This window comes from Solea solea, chromosome 10, assembly GCF_958295425.1.
Source record: "Solea solea chromosome 10, fSolSol10.1, whole genome shotgun sequence".
Lineage (NCBI taxonomy): Eukaryota > Metazoa > Chordata > Actinopteri > Pleuronectiformes > Soleidae > Solea > Solea solea.
Genome location: NC_081143.1, coordinates 481,213 through 500,050, shown reverse-complemented (window position 1 = coordinate 500,050; position 18,838 = coordinate 481,213). Strand labels below are relative to the sequence as shown.

The 18,838-nt window shown below is 38.7% G+C and overlaps 1 protein-coding gene across 1 annotated transcript in view; it reads left to right on the top strand.

Moving 5' to 3' along the window:
- The window catches only part of LOC131467385 (complement C3-like), a 68,332-nt gene that overhangs the window by 29,123 nt on the left and 20,371 nt on the right, over positions 1-18,838 (top strand). Inside the window, exons 21-33 of the mRNA XM_058641251.1 lie at positions 3,582-3,872; positions 5,715-5,973; positions 6,980-7,065; positions 7,460-7,599; positions 8,844-9,053; positions 9,338-9,398; positions 10,150-10,233; positions 10,319-10,522; positions 12,747-12,822; positions 12,941-13,103; positions 18,030-18,143; positions 18,236-18,389; positions 18,551-18,714. Coding sequence (XP_058497234.1) covers positions 3,582-3,872; positions 5,715-5,973; positions 6,980-7,065; positions 7,460-7,599; positions 8,844-9,053; positions 9,338-9,398; positions 10,150-10,233; positions 10,319-10,522; positions 12,747-12,822; positions 12,941-13,103; positions 18,030-18,143; positions 18,236-18,389; positions 18,551-18,714 — 2,006 coding nt within the window. The remainder of the gene's footprint in view (positions 1-3,581; positions 3,873-5,714; positions 5,974-6,979; positions 7,066-7,459; positions 7,600-8,843; positions 9,054-9,337; positions 9,399-10,149; positions 10,234-10,318; positions 10,523-12,746; positions 12,823-12,940; positions 13,104-18,029; positions 18,144-18,235; positions 18,390-18,550; positions 18,715-18,838) is intronic.

Here is an 18,838-nt window from a genome sequence, read left to right as displayed (position 1 = left end):
CATGGTCACGTATATGTGATTTATGGAGGTCTACTTACATATATTAACTTGTCTTCATGGTCACGTATATGTTAGTTATGGAGGTCTACTTACATATATTAACTTGTCTTCATGGTCACGTATATGTTAGTTATGGAGGTCTACTTACATTTATTAACTTGTCTTCATGGTCACGTATATGTTAGTTATGGAGGTCTACTTACGTATATTAACTTGTCTTCATGGTCACGTATATGTTAGTTATGGAGGTCTACTTACGTATATTAACTTGTCTTCATGGTCACGTATATGTTAGTTATGGAGGTCTACTTACGTATATTAACTTGTTTTCATGGTCACGTATATGTTAGTTATGGAGGTCTACTTACGTATATTAACTTGTTTTCATGGTCACGTATATGTTAGTCATGGAGGTCTACTTACGTATATTAACTTGTTTTCATGGTCACGTATATGTTAGTCATGGAGGTCTACTTACATATATTAACTTGTTTTCATGGTCACGTATATGTTAGTCATGGAGGTCTACTTACATATATTAACTTGTTTTCATGGTCACATATATGTTAGTTATGGAGGTCTACTTACATATATTAACTTGTTTTCATGGTCACATATATGTTAGTTATGGAGGTCTACTTACATATATTAACTTGTTTTCATGGTCACGTATATGTTAGTCATGGAGGTCTACTTACATATATTAACTTGTTTTCATGGTCACGTATATGTTAGTCATGGAGGTCTACTTACATATATTAACTTGTCTTCATGGTCACGTATATGTTAGTCATGGAGGTCTACTTACATATATTAACTTGTCTTCATGGTCACGTATATGTTAGTTATGGAGGTCTACTTACATATATTAACTTGTCTTCATGGTCACGTATATGTGAGTTATGGAGGTCTACTTACATATATTAACTTGTCTTCATGGTCACGTATATGTTAGTTATGGAGGTCTACTTACATATATTAACTTGTCTTCATGGTCACGTATATGTTAGTTATGGAGGTCTACTTACATATATTAACTTGTTTTCATGGTCACGTATATGTTAGTTATGGAGGTCTACTTACATATATTAACTTGTTTTCATGGTCACGTATATGTTAGTTATGGAGGTCTACTTACATATATTAACTTGTTTTCATGGTCACATATATATGTTAGTTATGGAGGTCTACTTACATATATTAACTTGTTTTCATGGTCACGTATATGTTAGTTATGGAGGTCTACTTACATATATTAACTTGTTTTCATGGTCACGTATATGTTAGTTATGGAGGTCTACTTACATATATTAACTTGTTTTCATGGTCACGTATATGTTAGTTATGGAGGTCTACTTACATGTATTAACTTGTTTTCATGGTCACGTATATGTGAGTTATGGAGGTCTACTTACATGTATTAACTTGTTTTCATGGTCACGTATATGTTAGTTATGGAGGTCTACTTACATGTATTAACTTGTTTTCATGGTCACGTATATGTTAGTTATGGAGGTCTACTTACATGTATTAACTTGTTTTCATGGTCACGTATATGTTAGTTATGGAGGTCTACTTACATGTATTAACTTGTCTTCATGGTCACGTATATGTTAGTTATGGAGGTCTACTTACATGTATTAACTTGTCTTCATGGTCACGTATATGTTAGTTATGGAGGTCTACTTACATATATTAACTTGTCTTCATGGTCACGTATATGTTAGTTATGGAGGTCTACTTACATATATTAACTTGTCTTCATGGTCACGTATATGTTAGTTATGGAGGTCTACTTACATATATTAACTTGTTTTCATGGTCACGTATATGTTAGTTATGGAGGTCTACTTACATATATTAACTTGTTTTCATGGTCACGTATATGTTAGTTATGGAGGTCTACTTACATATATTAACTTGTTTTCATGGTCACATATATATGTTAGTTATGGAGGTCTACTTACATATATTAACTTGTTTTCATGGTCACGTATATGTTAGTTATGGAGGTCTACTTACATATATTAACTTGTCTTCATGGTCACGTATATGTTAGTTATGGAGGTCTACTTACATATATTAACTTGTCTTCATGGTCACGTATATGTTAGTTATAGAGGTCTACTTACATATATTAACTTGTTTTCATGGTCACGTATATGTTAGTTATGGAGGTCTACTTACATATATTAACTTGTCTTCATGGTCACGTATATGTTAGTTATGGAGGTCTACTTACATATATTAACTTGTCTTCATGGTCACGTATATGTTAGTTATGGAGGTCTACTTACATATATTAACTTGTTTTCATGGTCACGTATATGTTAGTTATGGAGGTCTACTTACATATATTAACTTGTTTTCATGGTCACGTATATGTTAGTTATGGAGGTCTACTTACATATATTAACTTGTTTTCATGGTCACGTATATGTTAGTTATGGAGGTCTACTTACATATATTAACTTGTTTTCATGGTCACATATATATGTTAGTTATGGAGGTCTACTTACATATATTAACTTGTTTTCATGGTCACGTATATGTTAGTTATGGAGGTCTACTTACATATATTAACTTGTTTTCATGGTCACATATATATGTTAGTTATGGAGGTCTACTTACATATATTAACTTGTTTTCATGGTCACGTATATGTTAGTTATGGAGGTCTACTTACATATATTAACTTGTTTTCATGGTCACGTATATGTTAGTTATGGAGGTCTACTTACATATATTAACTTGTTTTCATGGTCACATATATGTGAGTTATGGAGGTCTACTTACATATATTAACTTGTTTTCATGGTCACGTATATGTTAGTTATGGAGGTCTACTTACATATATTAACTTGTTTTCATGGTCACATATATGTTAGTTATGGAGGTCTACTTACATATATTAACTTGTTTTCATGGTCACGTATATGTTAGTTATGGAGGTCTACTTACATATATTAACTTGTTTTCATGGTCACGTATATGTTAGTTATGGAGGTCTACTTACATATATTAACTTGTTTTCATGGTCACGTATATGTTAGTTATGGAGGTCTACTTACATATATTAAAGGCCACATAGACCGGAAGCTCCAATTAACGCTGCGTTTGTGTGTATATCTGCGCCATGACCTCGTTTATGAAACCCTAAAGTTTCAGAACAAACAGTTCAGCCACTCTATTACGTCACTTCCAGGTACCTGGCCAATCACAGGACAGTGGGAAAGCTCTCGTTGGCTGGCCAATCACAACACAGTCCACATTCTGGAGGTGTGGTTTTGGTCTGAAAACAGCGCGGCTGACGAGAGCGTCAGTGAGGAGATATTTTGATCGGCTCGTTTGCAGCGATTAGGAGGTTTTTAATCATGAAAAGAAGTTAATATATGTAAGTAGTGTACAAAACAACTTTTTTTTGTGAAAACAGTGACCTGTGAGACAATGAAAACAAGACTTAAAGGGAACCAATTCAATGGTGTCAAATCTATACACTCAGTATGGCAGAATCAGCTTGCTCACCAAATCTGTCTATTTCAGCTTGAAATGTGAAAACTGAACCTCTTTCCTGTTTCCAGAGAGTCACTACAAGGAGAAACTGCAGCGTCGCTGTTGTAAGGACGGCCTGAGGGAGGTGCCCATGCCGTACTCCTGTACACGACGCTCTTTCTACATCACTGAGGGATGGGAGTGCATCCGCGCTTTCCGCTACTGCTGCTCCACTTACAGGGACCAGGAGTTTAACACTGAAATTCCCACCACGCCCCCTCCTACGACCACAACCCCGCCCACAACCACAGCCCTACCCACCCGCAGTGTTCTCTTTCCCAGATTAGAGATCATGCCATATGGGGGGAACCGCTTTGGTGGTAAGTGCTTTACCAAATACTTTTTTCTCTTTAAATCAATTATTTCCCTCTTTTGTTTTTGTTTGTTTTTTGTGAAAAATTCTTTTATTGTTTTTACATATAAAGAAGTAAATCAGTCCAAAAACAGTACAGGTATAATCGAAACTAAAGGAAATCAGAAAAAAGGACAGTAATTAAAAAATAAAAAATAATAATAATAATTTAAAAAAATGTAAAAAATTGAAATATTAGGGAACTGGTGGCGACCTCCCTTCCTCTGGATCTCCATAAAACTCAAGCAGGAAATGAAAGACCGCATTTAAACAAAAAATGTAATGCAATTTATCTGCCATCTTTTGCCATGCTAAGATAGTATCAGCTTTAGCACCGTGCATCGTTGCCACTGATAACTCCATGTTTATTATGTCAATGTATGTATTAATCCATTGGGCCTTAGTAACTGTATGTGGAGGTTTCCAGCGTAAAGCCAGCATCTTTTTGGCAGCAGTGATGCCCGTTAGGAGGGTACGTTTTTCCAAACATGTCAGCTTTAGTGAGGTGGTATCATTCAATAGTAGCACATTGGGAGAACATGGTACAATGACATCCAGTACAATAGATAGTGTAGTACAGACCTCACCCCACAAAAGCTTCACGTCTTTGCACTCCCAGTGCATACGCATATATGAGCCTATAAGTCCATCTGAGCACAGGGTGCAGATGTTACACGTTTCATGAGAAAGTTTCTTCTTGGCGTGAGGTAAGTTCTGTGGATGTAATTGAAATGGATCTGTTGATGATCCGGGTTTTTAGAAGCACAGACAATCGAGGACCAAATCTTTTCCCAGTCCAGTAAATCACCTCTGCTTCAGTTCACTAGACCATACATATGAGATAGGGAGGGTTTTATAAGAAGAATCCCGGAAAAATGAATATATTCGAGAAACCAAACCTCTTTTTCGTCCTCTATTGTACAGAGTTGAGTGCAAAGGGTGGGTAGTAATAGGTGAACTCCATGACACTCCATATACTTTCATAGAAGATCGTAGTTGAAAGTAAAGAAATAAAGATGTTCCAGGCAATTGATAAGACAGTCTCAAATCAACCTCTTTTGTTGTTGTTTTTACTGACTCCGCCTGACACAGTCACTGGAATAAAATATGGTTGTATTTTCACTCACAAACGCTGGCTTTCAAAAGTGCTGACACTAGATATACCAGACTCTTCTGTTAAATATTGATATTTTAGAATTGTCCTTGCTAAATGTTGGAGATTAACGCGAGTTTTCAGGATTTTGAAGTCTTTTTTAACTGATCTACAGTTCTGCAGTGTTTGTGTCTTCTGTCGGACGTCACGCTCGGGACTCACACACACACACACTCTCTGACCAATCAAACTGAATTATGTCAGTACTGATTCATGTTAAATCAGTCAGTACCATGAGTTGCATCTAAGAGAAGAGAATGCTATTTGATCTTAGAGCGAAAGAGATCAGCAACATGCACAATGCTGATTACTCGATGTATGTTACTACAATAACAGCAGACTATACCGAAAAAGGTAGCATTGGGTACAGATGGTGCTCAGCCCTGTGAATACACGTGTGATCATTCCTAAACTGAGATTAGTCACATGTGATTACTTTAACTGGTTTTTATTTCAGAAGATGATGAAAAATGGTGATCGCTGTTCAGTTTCCTGTCACAAGTTATTTGTGTTAAACAAACCTCAGTTATCAAAATAGATGAAGATTAATTCCATAGTTTTTAGGAATTGTTTCATTGTTTCAGCCTAAATGTGTTACACTTTGTTCTTTATGTTTAACAATGACTAATTCTATATAAATGTGTTCTGTTCACATAGAGGGTAGAGTTATGTATTCAATGCCTATACGGCCTATACATCGACCACCACCTCCAAAACAATATTTACCAACGGCGCACAGGCCCGTCCTACATGCCGCCAAAGCAGAGGAAGAAGCAGGAATGGTAGAGGAGGAGGAAGAGGAGGAGGAGGAAGAGTGGGAGTACATGGATGAAACAGAGGTGTATCTGCGCAAAAGGTTCTATGAGTCCTGGCTGTGGACGACTTTGAACCTGCCCACTACTGCAGAGGGAGACGGGTGAGTGGACTAGAGGAGTGGTTTTACCAGAGATAATGAAAATGTAGCAAAGTTTACATGTGAAACATAATAATGCAGGAATTACAAACAGAAACATGAGCTGTGTGTGGAACAAACAAAACATCCACGTCTGAGGTCAAAACAGAGAGGTCATGCAAAAACGAGGCAGTCGTGTATGCAGAGGTGGACTGTACTGGGGCCACATGGCGTGGCAGCGGCTGCCACTGTTGCCTTACAGCAAAATGACTCGATCTGACCGTGTGTGGGGTTCCTCCCAAAGTCCAAAAACATGCACAGGTTAACTGGTGTGAATGTGAGAGTGTAAAAGACCAGCACTCCACCTGTTAATAATAACAATATGTGATAATAATACTAATATTATTCACAATATAAAGATTAAAATAAATGAACAGATATTTGGACAAACACAAACCTCATTTACATATTTCATTTCCTGTGATTATTTCAAAATTAAGGTTTCATAGGAAGGTGTGCTTTGTACCTTTGATTTATATGAACATATGTTATGACATCCTAACAGTTAGAATGTTACAGTGAAAAAATGATAAAATATGTAACTACTTCAGCTTTTATCAATGACTCCAGGATCCAGTGTGTAGAATTTAGCGGATATTTGTGAACATTTCCAATTTAAAAGTATTTCATTGATTTATTTTAAAATGAAGCAGGGATGTGTTAGAATAAGGCCTTGGTAATACAAGGCAGCACATGTTTATCCACATAAACAAAAACTAAAAATCTTGTACAGAAAAGAAACCCAATTACACTAAAACACAGTTGTGGTTGCTTCCAAACCAGACCATGTCCAAACCAGACCATGTCCAAACCAGACCATGTTCAAACCAGACCATGTCCAAACCAGACCATGTCTAAACCAGACCATGTCCAAACCAGGCCATGTGTCTTGTCATTCAAGAGCCAGACATAAGTAGAAGTGGTTTTGTTCGGATTGTAATGATAACACAGACATAAACTGGATCCACAGGTTGGCAACGATGAATGTGGCCAATGCTGTACCTGACAGCATCACAGAGTGGGGAGTTCTGGCCATCAGTGGATCACCTGATACAGGTATCATCATTATCCTGCATCCAGTTTTCTAAAAACCTGAACCTGACATTGTTTTACACACACACACACACACACACTGGCCAAAGGAGATGAACGTTGAGTCTCTGTATTTTAACAGCTGTCCTCACATACTCAGCACTGTGTTATGCATAGGGGAGCTGTATGTAATGCTGTGTGTGTAATGTATCACTTCCTCGTTCAACATTAAATACTTCCATCACTTTGACCGTGTTACCCACAGAGCCTTTTATATCTCCAACAAACTCTCACTGGCTTATGAAGGACATTTGAATGGAAAAAGAGAACATTTTCTCTTTAAATAAAAGCAAAATTGTAGGTAAAATCTTTAAAATGATAGAAAATGAATCGTCTCTCTCTGATCTCATGACTTCAGGTTTTTGTGTGGCTGAGCCGTACAACGTCAGGGTGTGGAAGCGTTTCTTTGTGGACCTGAAGCTGCCGTACTCAGTGGCCAGGAACGAGCAGGTGGAGGTTAAAGCCGTGATCCATAACTATGGCTTCGATGACCTGCACGTAAGATCATCACCTCAGAGCTTCACAGCACAGTCTCGTCAGTCTGAGAAACACACACACACAGGGGCGGTCCTAGACCATTTGGTGTCCTAGGCGAGCTTGATTGATGGCACCCCTTCCCCACGAGAAAATAACTCATGTCCAAAGAATTGCACATTTATTGAAACAATTATAATACAAACAATAGAACAATATGTGCAAAAGAATAAACTTGTTGAATAATAAATATACAAAAAATAACTTTTAACTTTAACAGTAGTGCAACATCTAAGAACAAAAAGTGCACACTAAAGAATCAAAACAAAAAATTAAACTAACAATAAAACATTGTGTGCAAAATTAAATACTGTAAAATAAGATTCATATAACCTATTAATCGAAATATAATATATAAAATAAACAAATAAGGTTCAAATTCACCCCAAGTGAATAGAATAATATATTCTACTACACACACAATATCACACTTCATTTACACTGTCACCTTTCTGGCCTTCCTTGCCTCAAAGTCATCGATAAACTCCTCGTAGGAAATCTGACCACCAACCCACCAACGACATAGTAACTTGTCACGACATAGTAACTTGTCACGACATGGTAACTTGTCAGATACTTGTCACGACATAGTAACTTCTCAGATACTTGTCACGACATAGTAATTTCTCAGATACTTGTCACGACATAGTAACTTGTCAGATACCTGTCATGACATAGTAACTTCTCAGATACTTGTCACGACATAGTAACTTGTCACGAGATAGTAACTTGTCAGATACTTGTCACGACATAGTAACTTGTCACGAGATAGTAACTTGTCACGACATAGTAACTTGTCAGATACTTGTCACGACATAGTAACTTCTCAGATACTTGTCACGACATAGTAACTTCTCCGATACTTGTCACGACATAGTAACTTGTCACGACATAGTAACTTGTCACGACATAGTAACTTGTCACGAGATAGTAACTTGTCAGATACTTGTCACGACATAGTAACTTCTCAGATACTTGTCACGACATAGTAACTTCTCGGATACTTGTCACGACATAGTAACTTGTCAGATACCTGTCACGACATCTCTTATCACTTGTCAGATACCTGTTCTCTGCATGTCGGCCCTGGTATCGATGGTGACCTGTCTTGGATGTTACTTGCATAGCACAGAGAGAACAAAGCTGCAGAAGAGTAACAAATGAATTAGTGTGTAAAGTTATTTGTTCTGTGACTGCTTTCTGTTCAGGTAAGAGTAGTGCTGATGAAGACAGAGGACATGTGCAGCATTGCCTTCAGGGATAGACACACCCAGGAATTGACACTGCCTGCTGGCTCCACTAAAGTGGTGCGGTACACCATTGTGCCGCTAGTGGTGGGGAAACTTCCTCTGGAGGTGATGGTTGTTGCCAGAGACCTGATGGGAGGAGACCGCATCCAGAAATCTCTGAGGGTGGTGGTGAGTCATATCTTGTTGCCTTGAGATCGTAATGTCTCAGGAACACCGTAAGGAAATGTCTTCTGAATTTGGTACAAACATCACTTGAACTCAAAGATAAAGTGAATACATTTTGGCAGTTGAAGGTCAAAAATGAAGGTCATTCGACAATAAATAAATAAATGATACGATCTTAAAATTTCATAGACTTGAGCATAGATTTTATAAGTTGAGCCTTTTATTAATTGACTTAAATCAATATTTAAGATATTTAAAATAAAGGTGTGCTTTTTTTATTTATTCAGCTTGAAGGAGTGCAAAAGTCTAAAGTGTGGAGTACAGTGTTGAATCCATCTGCTGAAGGGGGTAAGAAAGTTTGCTGTGATGCATGATTTCCTAAAGGAGTCCCAACTCAGTGCACTGGTCTTTTTTGTTTCTGTAGAATTGTTGCACACTTGAGCACAAAGGAATACTCTCACGCATGCATGAGTTTAATATCTTTGACTTCTGTAAACACAGAAACACAAGCACAGCAGCACGACGACCACATTGTGACCACTTATCACTTAATGAATTAAACTAACCAGCCCCTTTTTCTGACAAACTAACAATAAACTAAATATGCGCTTGTGCTCACACACTGATAACACACTCACACAAGTCATATCTCAGAAGGTTATGCTTTTATGCTTTTCGGACTTTCACTCCACTGAACATAAAAACACATTTGCATCACAGTCTCTTATTATTACACACTCTGAATGCTTGTGTCATAACTTCATATTCAACATATTCCTATACTTGTAGCTCACACAAGCACAGCAGCACGACCACATCGCAACATGCAGGCTGGCCGGGGGGGGGGGGGCACTTATTAATTAGCACTTTCTTGTGCTTCACTTAAAGGACCCTTAAGATGCCTCAAAGTGACTGTGAGAGTTTTACTCATTGAATACACATTTTAACCTACTGCGAATATTAGATGGTCTCGTGCACAAATGTCAGGCAACAAAATAATGAGAATATAGAACACACGTACGACAAACTAAGAATGGTCGGGTGTCCACATTACTATGAGTCCCACAGACTTTATTGGCTCTGCTCTTATCCACAAAAGGAACGCAGACAGTTCGAGTCAGTAAGGTGGAACTGGAGTCAGTTGTGCCAAACTCAGTCCCAGAAACGTTCATCAATGTCAGAGGTTAGTAAAGAGCGGAGTGGCAAAATGGATTCTCAATCAGTTTAAGAGGACTGGCCTTATTTGTGTTTCCACCTCTCCTCTCCAGGTAATGTATTAGCTGACAGCATCGATAACTCCATCAGTGAGGACTCTCTGGCATCTCTCATCCAGATGCCCGGTGGCTGCGTGGAGCAGAACTTGGCCAGAATCACACTGCCACTCATCGCAACCCTCTACCTGGACCGAACCAACAACTGGGAGAGTGTGGGGGTGCAGCGCAAAACTGAGGCTATCCGATACATTAGGAGAGGTGAGAGAGCAGGAAACGGCACGCAGTATGTATGTACAGTATGTACTGTATGTATATATGTATGTATGTATGTATGTATGTACTGTATGTATATATGTATGTATGTATGTACTGTATGTATATATGTATGTACTGTATGTATGTATGCATGTACTGTATGTATGTACTGTATGTATACATATGTATGTATGCATGTTCATATGTATGCATGTACTGTATGTATGTATGTATGCATGTACTGTATGTATGTACTGTATGTATACATATGTATGTATGCATGTTCATATGTATGCATGTACTGTATGTATGTATGTATGCATGTACTGTATGTACTGTATGTATGTACTGTATATACACTCCTGATCAACATTTTAAGACCAGTTAAAAAAATTGCAAGAATTTACATTTTGCATTGTTGAATCTTAAGAAGGTTAAGTAGTGCTTCAAAAATGCAAAAAGAAGAAATGGGAGTGAGACAAAAAAGAAATAGTGTAAACAATTTATTGCAAACAACCATTAAAGTGAAATAGGCTGTTCATCAGCTGATCAAAAGTTTAAGACCACAGCCTTTAAAAGCCTAAATCTTCACAGAAATGTGGATTTAGTGCCATTTTCTGTCAGGTATCCACACTGATGGCAAAGGCAAAAAAGCTTTCTTTCTTTGAACACGGTCGGATTGTTGAGCTGCATCAGCAAGGCCTCTCGCAGTGTGCCATTGCTGCTGAGGTTGGACGCAGTAAGACAGTCATTTTAAACTTCTTCAAAGATCCTGAGGGTTATGGAACAAAAAAAAGTCAAGTGGTAGACCGAAAAACATTTGTATGTACTGTATGTATGTATTTATGTATGTACTGTATGTATGTATGTATGTATATATGTATATATGTATGTATGTATGTATATATGTACTGTATGTATGTATTTATGTATGTACTGTATGTATGTATGTATGTATGTATATATGTATATATGTATGTATGTATGTACTGTATATACATATGTATATATCTATGTGTGTATGTATGTATGTATGTACTGTATGTATGTATGTATGTGTGTATGTATGTATATATGTACTGTATGTACATATGTATGTATGTGTGTATGTACTGTATGTATGTGTGTATGTAGTATGTATATATGTATGTACTTTATGTACATATGTAAGTATGTACTGTATGTATGTATATATGTGCTGTATGTATATATGTATGTGTGTGTGTATGTATGTATGTATGTATATATGTACTGTATGTACATATGTATGTATGTGTGTATGTATGTATGTATATATGTACTGTATGTACATATGTATGTATGTATGTGTGTATGTATGTATGTATGTATGTATATATGTACTGTATTTACATATGTAAGTATGTACTGTATGTATATATGTATGTGTGTATGTATGTACATGTATATATGTACTGTATGTACATATGTATGTATGTATGTGTGTATGTATGTATGTATATATGTACTGTATGTACATATGTAAGTATGTACTGTATGTACATATGTATATATGTATGTGTGTATGTATGTATGTATGTACATATGTAAGTATGTACTGTATGTACATATGTACATATGTATGTGTGTATGTATGTATGTATATATGTACTGTATGTACATATGTATGTATGTATGTGTGTATGTACTGCATGTATGTATTTATTTATGTACGTATGTATATATGTATGTATACATGTATGTATGTATATATGTATGTGTGTATGTATATATGTACTTTATGTACATATGTAAGTATGTACTGTATGTATATATGTATGTGTGTATGTATGTATGTATATATGTACTGTATGTACATATGTATGTATGTGTGTATGTATGTATGTATGTATATATGTACTGTATGTACATATGTAAGTATGTACTGTATGTATGTATGTATGTGTGTAGGTATGTATGTATGTATATATATGTACTTTATGTACATATGTATGTGTGTATGTATGTGTATATGTACTGTATGTCTATATGTATGTGTGTATGTACGGTATGCATGTATGTACTGTATGTATGTAAATATGTATGTATGTACTATATGTGTGTATGTATATATAACCTGTATATATATGTACTGTATGTATGTATGTATATATGTACTGTATGTATGTATGTACGTACATATGTATGTATGTATGTATGTATGTAGGATAGGAGTAATTTAGACTCTACATTCACTCTGTGTTTTCAGGCTATGAGAACCAGCTGGCTTACAGAAAGCTTGATGGCTCCTACCCCCCTTACAGACGTGAAGGTGCAAGTACATGGTAAAATTAACAGCACAGTCAAAATTATCTTGAACAGTCCTCCTAATAGAGGTTCTGCAGACCACAACAATCTGTTGTCACAAAGGCAATCATATTTTGGTTAAATCCTGTGTTTTAGGATCACTGCATATGTGGTGAAGGTGTTTTCCATGGCTCACGGCATCATCGGCATCAATGAAAAGCAGGTGTGCGACCCTCTGCTCTACCTGGTGAAGAACAAATACCGTCCTCTCACAGGAAAATACGCAGAAGACAACCCAGTTTACAGCACTACCATGACCGTGAGACACGCACACTCATGCAAAACACACAACTCTCTCAGTCATTATTATATCCAAGTGTGTAAAAAAAAAAATGACACCAAATACATGTGATGCAAAAGAAACAACAGATTTGATCTCCTATAACCCATCTGTGGGTCCTGACCTGTGGAATGACTGTAGTGGACCATAAAGTGCATACATCTTTAGAGGAAATATGGAGAATATATATATGTTCATAAATATTTATATATACTTTATTAGGGGTGTCAAATTATCACTTACAGTAATTGCAATTACTAATTACAGTCATATTTAGTCTGTTATGTTTTTTAATCGCGTCAATCAAATTGTTTTATCTCTAACTTTACTGTTTCTGTATGCGATTTTAAAAACAGCACCATTAATAAAGGTAAAGTGATGGAAGGAGTTAGTTTACCATGTTAGCAATTTAGCAGCCATAGCAAAGCTCTTCACCAAACTAAACTGGAGGAGAACAAGTGTGAGCGACAGGCTACTTTATAAACCCTTTCAGAGCTACGTCACAGAAATGTGCGCGCGCAGTTTGGGGTCAGAAAACACAATGGAAACTAGTAGTAACAAGTAGTAGTACTAGTACAAGTTAGTACAAGTAGAAGTGGAACTAGTCGACAGGCTACTAGACTTGGAATGTTTGTATACAATGAAAGGGTCTATCTGGACCTTTTATTTGTATTTTCTAATTACTTGAAGTTTGACAAAAGAACACGGCGGAATGTAAATGGCCGCATCTGTTCAAGTTTGTTAAAACAATAACTGACTGTATAAAACTACTTTTTTTTGTTATATATCAATCTTTTGATCTGCCACAATAATTAATTTAAATGAAAATACATCAAGTTATTCATTATTTAATTAATTACAGATCATAATTAATTAATCTCTCAAGTTTTTTAATTGCTTGACAGCACTAATATATACATATATATATATATTTTTCCATCCAATATTGTATCAATGTCTAGGCCCCATATTTAAAAAAATTTTATTCAGCTTAAAAATCAACGGTTCATAGTTGGCTATTTTAGTAATTTCCCCCAAACATTGATTAAATGGGATGTTGTTTTTTTGTTTTCCAATGTCTAAGGACAATCCTACAACCTGTAGAAAGGGCTAGTCTACACCACAGAGTCTGATCAGCTGACAATTTCACTCCCTCCATTATTATCCCTAAATGCAAAGCGCAGGGCCCTGTTATAATTCTTTTCGGAGTATTTTATTGAGAAGCAGTATTATACGTTTCCATAAATTCCATGTAGTTTGACATTCATATAGCATATGTTTACCTGTACCTCTGCTCCTATCACAACGCCAGCACATGTCTGATTCTGTTTTAATCTTCCCATCTTCCAGGGAGTCCAGTACCCCCTATGAAGGGTACTATTTGTAATTAACCATGTGTGTACTTTCCTCCATGCCTCATACCAGGACCTTACAGTTTCCCTCCACGTCTCCCGAGCCATCCCCTCGGGTAAATCCTCTTCCCATGCAATCTCATCCACCAAAATCTGAGGGCCTCAGGTTTTGGTGGATGAGATTGTCTCATTTGACAATAAAACCTAGACGTCCTGCCCTTAGCCACCCGATTGCTCTGAAACACTTCCTGTATCGCTGTGTGAGACATTAGTGGGCATTTCCTTTGTATTGACATTATACAGCTCCTCAATTGAAGTTATTTCCATAAGTCTATTTTAGGGAGTTCGTACATTGGCATCATCTGATAGATATCATCCTTGAAAACATCCTCAACAAAGATAATTCCTGCCTCCACCCATGTCTTCCATTAAAGACTTTTTATCCACCAAAGATTTGACAAGCTCCTTTACATTGAGACCCTGAGATCCTAGAGCTTGATTTCCTACCATATGTGGACAACTGATTAAGAGAAAATTCATAGTTGTACCAATCCACTCTTAGCAAGCCAATGAATGACCCATCCTCTCTCGCAGCACATCATTTTGCCCTTTTGAAAAGGGGTATTTTTGCTGCTTATAGAAAGCTATTCACAGCCTTACTATACCTCTTCAATAGCAGTATACGGCTCACCCGAATCTGCCTGTCATCGATGATCTCCTTCACATTATGCAAGGATTTCTTATAGGACTGTGTAGAAATAAAATCTCCCATTTCCTCTGGTGAAGAAAATGAGTGTTGGATATAACATTACATTACATTACATGTCATTTAGCAGACGCTTTTATCCAAAGCGACTTACAATAAGTACATTTAAACATTTGGGTACAAATAAGAGCTAGAAGTAAGTAAGAGCTTCAAGTAAGCCAAACTATGAAGTGCTAGTCATAAGTGCGATGTATAAGGTTTTTCTTTTAGTTAAGGTAAAGTCGGAAGAAATGTGTTTTTAGTCGGCGGCGGAAGATGCTGTCCGGATGTTGATGGGGAGCTCGTTCCACCATTTGGGAGCTAGGACAGTGAACAGTCTCGAGTTCTGCGAATGCCTCTGCGATCCTCTCAGTGAGGGGGCAGCGAGCCGGTTTGCCGATGCAGAGCGGAGTGGGCGGGCTGGGGTGTAGGTTTTGATCATGTCCTGGATGTAGGCTGGACCGGATCTGTTTGTAGCATGGAACGCAAGCACTAGAGTCTTGAAGCGGATGCGAGCAGCTACAGGAAGCCAGTGAAGGGAGCGGAGGAGCGGTGTAGTGTGGGAGAATTTTGGTAAGTTGAAGATCAGTCGAACTGCTGCATTCTGGATGAGCTGCAGAGGTCGTATGGCACACACAGGGAGACCAGCCATGAGGGAGTTGCAGTAATCCAAGCGTGAGATGACAAGAGCCTGGACCAGAACCTGTGCCACCTTCTGGGTTAGAAGAGGTCGTGTCCTTCTGATGTTGTGTAACATGTATCTGCAAGATTGAGCTGTTGCAGCAATGTTGGCAGTGAGGGAGAGATGGTCATCAAGTGTCACACCCAAGTTCCTTGTGGTATGAGAAGGAGCTACCACAGAGTTGTCGAGGGTGATGGTCAGGTCTGTGGTGGGAGAGCCCTTTCCTGGGAGAAAAAGAAACTCAGTCTTGTCGAGATTGAGTTTCAGGTGATGGTCAGACATCCACTGAGAGATGTCGGTCAGACAAGCGGAGATCCGTTCTGCTACATTTGTGTCGGAGCTGGGAAAAGAGAGAATGAGTTGGGGGTCATCAGCGTAGCTGTGATAGGAAAAACCATGAGAGAGAATAACAGAACCAAGAGAGTTGGTGTATAGAGAGAAGAGGAGAGGGCCCAAGACAGAACCCTGAGGGACCCCAGTAGCTAGAGGACAGGGTTCCGACACAGATCCTCTCCAGGTTACTCTGTATGTTCGGTTTTGAAGATAGGACGAGAGTAGGGTAAGTGCAGAGCCTGAGACACCTAGTTCTTGAAGGTAGGAAGTAAGGATCTGGTGGTTAACTGTGTCAAACGCTGCAGAATGGTCCAAGAGGATGAGTACAGAGGAGAGAGAGGCAGCCCTGGCAGTGTGGAGTTGCTCAGTGACAGCAAGAAGTGCAGTTTCGGTCGAGTGACCTGCTTTAAAACCAGACTGAAGAGGATCAAGAAGCTTGTTCCGGTGAAGGTAGGAGGAGAGTTGATTAAAGATAGCACGCTCCAGAGTTTTAGAGAGAAAAGGGAGAAGAGAGACAGGTCTGTAGTTATTTACTTCAGACGGGTCAAGGGTGGGTTTTTTAAGGAGGGGGGTCACTCTGGCCTCTTTAAGAGAGTCCGGAAAGCAACCAGTTGATAGAGATGTGTTAATGAGGTGGGTGAGGAAAGGAAGAAGATCAGAAGCAATTGACCGAAGAAGGTGAGAGGGGATAGGGTCAAGGGGGCAGGAGGTGGGGCGGGCAGAGGTTATTAGGGAAAGAACTTGATCCTGAGATAGAGGGGTGAAAGAGGATAGAGAAGGAGCTGAATTTGTGGTTGGTAGAGTGGTGAGATCAGGAGGTGGGGTTGAGAAAGAAGAGCGAATGTCATCTACATTTTTGTGAAGTAGTTGACAAAGTGAATTGGTAGAAGGGAGGAGGGAGGAGGGGGAGTGGGGGGGTCAAGGAGGTTAGAGAAGATCGAGAAAGGTTTTTGGGGTTAGAGAAAGAGGATTGAATATTATCTGCTACAACTCTCAGCACGGCCGGGTAAAGCATAGTGTACCTTCATCAAACTTCTTCTGCCTCCTGCGATAAATCCTGGAAGAAGACTTCCACTCGTTCTTTCTCCCTGGCCGCCCACAGCACTGCCTCCCTGTCTCCTCAGGAAATGAGAATGTGTTGGTCTCTGTTGATTTCAAGATCCCGGGTCACCTCAACATCCAGTGCTTCAGTGAGAAGCTTCTGCACAAACCCATGTCTCGTCCTTTGGCTCTTTCCACGAGTCCCACTATCTGGACGTTGTTATGGCGGCCGTCAACTTCAACATATATAACTGTCTCCTGGAGCTGTGTGGACCAGCGTTCCTGCGCGGGATTGGCCTTGATCTTCCAGGGATGAGATTTGAACTGCATCCATGCCAGATTTTAATGCACTCATATGCGAAGCGAGAGAGTTTTCTGAACGGTCTGCAGTCCATGCCGTATCTATTTTCTGTAGTTAGAATATTAAAATCATTATTTTAAGGTGGATGGCTTTACATAGCTCTCCCCTATGCGGCCATCTTGGGTATGCGCTCCACTGGAAGCATTTTTTTTTTAAAGTATCAAGAGATCGGGCATCTCTAGCAGGGGAGAGTTCCATATGGTGGGGGCCACAGCCTCCAGATTTCATGCCATGTCTCTGTACAACAGCAGAGAGTAAACAGTAATTGAGAAGGATGATATTGGACTTTACAGATTCCAATTAAGTTGGATAAACCCCCGAATCAATGAATTAGGTTCTTCTCCTCACCTCCTAACAAAACTCAGAATTTTTATACTGCTTGTGTCTCCAGGGCGGCCTGAGGGGTGACGACCCTGAAATAACCCTGACAGCCTTTGTCCTCATAGCATTAGCTGAGGCTAAGCAGGCGGGGATCAGATGCACTCATCCAGATGTGAACGTAGAGGTAATTTACACTGAAGCAACATTCTTTACTTTTTATTGCTGTAAACTCCATACTACAATCAGTAGATAGATACAAATAATCTCTTATTACAGATGGCCATTAGAAAATCACAGGACTTCCTGGAAAAGTCACTGGTGAAGCTGAGCAGGAGACCGTACACGGTGGCCATCGCCTCCTATGCGCTGGCATTGCTGGGGAAAAAGCGTTTCCAACCAACACAAATATTACTCAGGGCAGCAGGTCCAGGTAACCTCTACACTGTGTTTCCCATGTACCCTACCCTGCAACAGCATCAAGCTACTGATTCTGACATAAAGAATATGAATGTAAAAGATAGAATGTAGTAAATAGAAGACAATAACATAGAGAATGTATAATGAGTATCCTCCCTCTCCTCTTTCCACAAGGTCACAACCACTGGCCTGATAGCCACAACAAACTGTTCACCTTGGAGGCGACTGGCTACGCTTTACTGGCCCTGGTGAAGTTGGGACACATGCAGGAAGCAATGTTACCATTCAACTGGCTCAACAGTCAGCGGAGAAAAGGTGGCGGCTTCGGTTCCACTCAGGTACCAGCGGGGGTTGGGGGGGTCATGATAATATCCAGGTCAAAGTCAACTGTAATAGTTAGCTGTAGGTGACTAGACTTGCTTGAGTTAAGGTTGAAGATGTTTCACCTCTTATCAAAGAGGC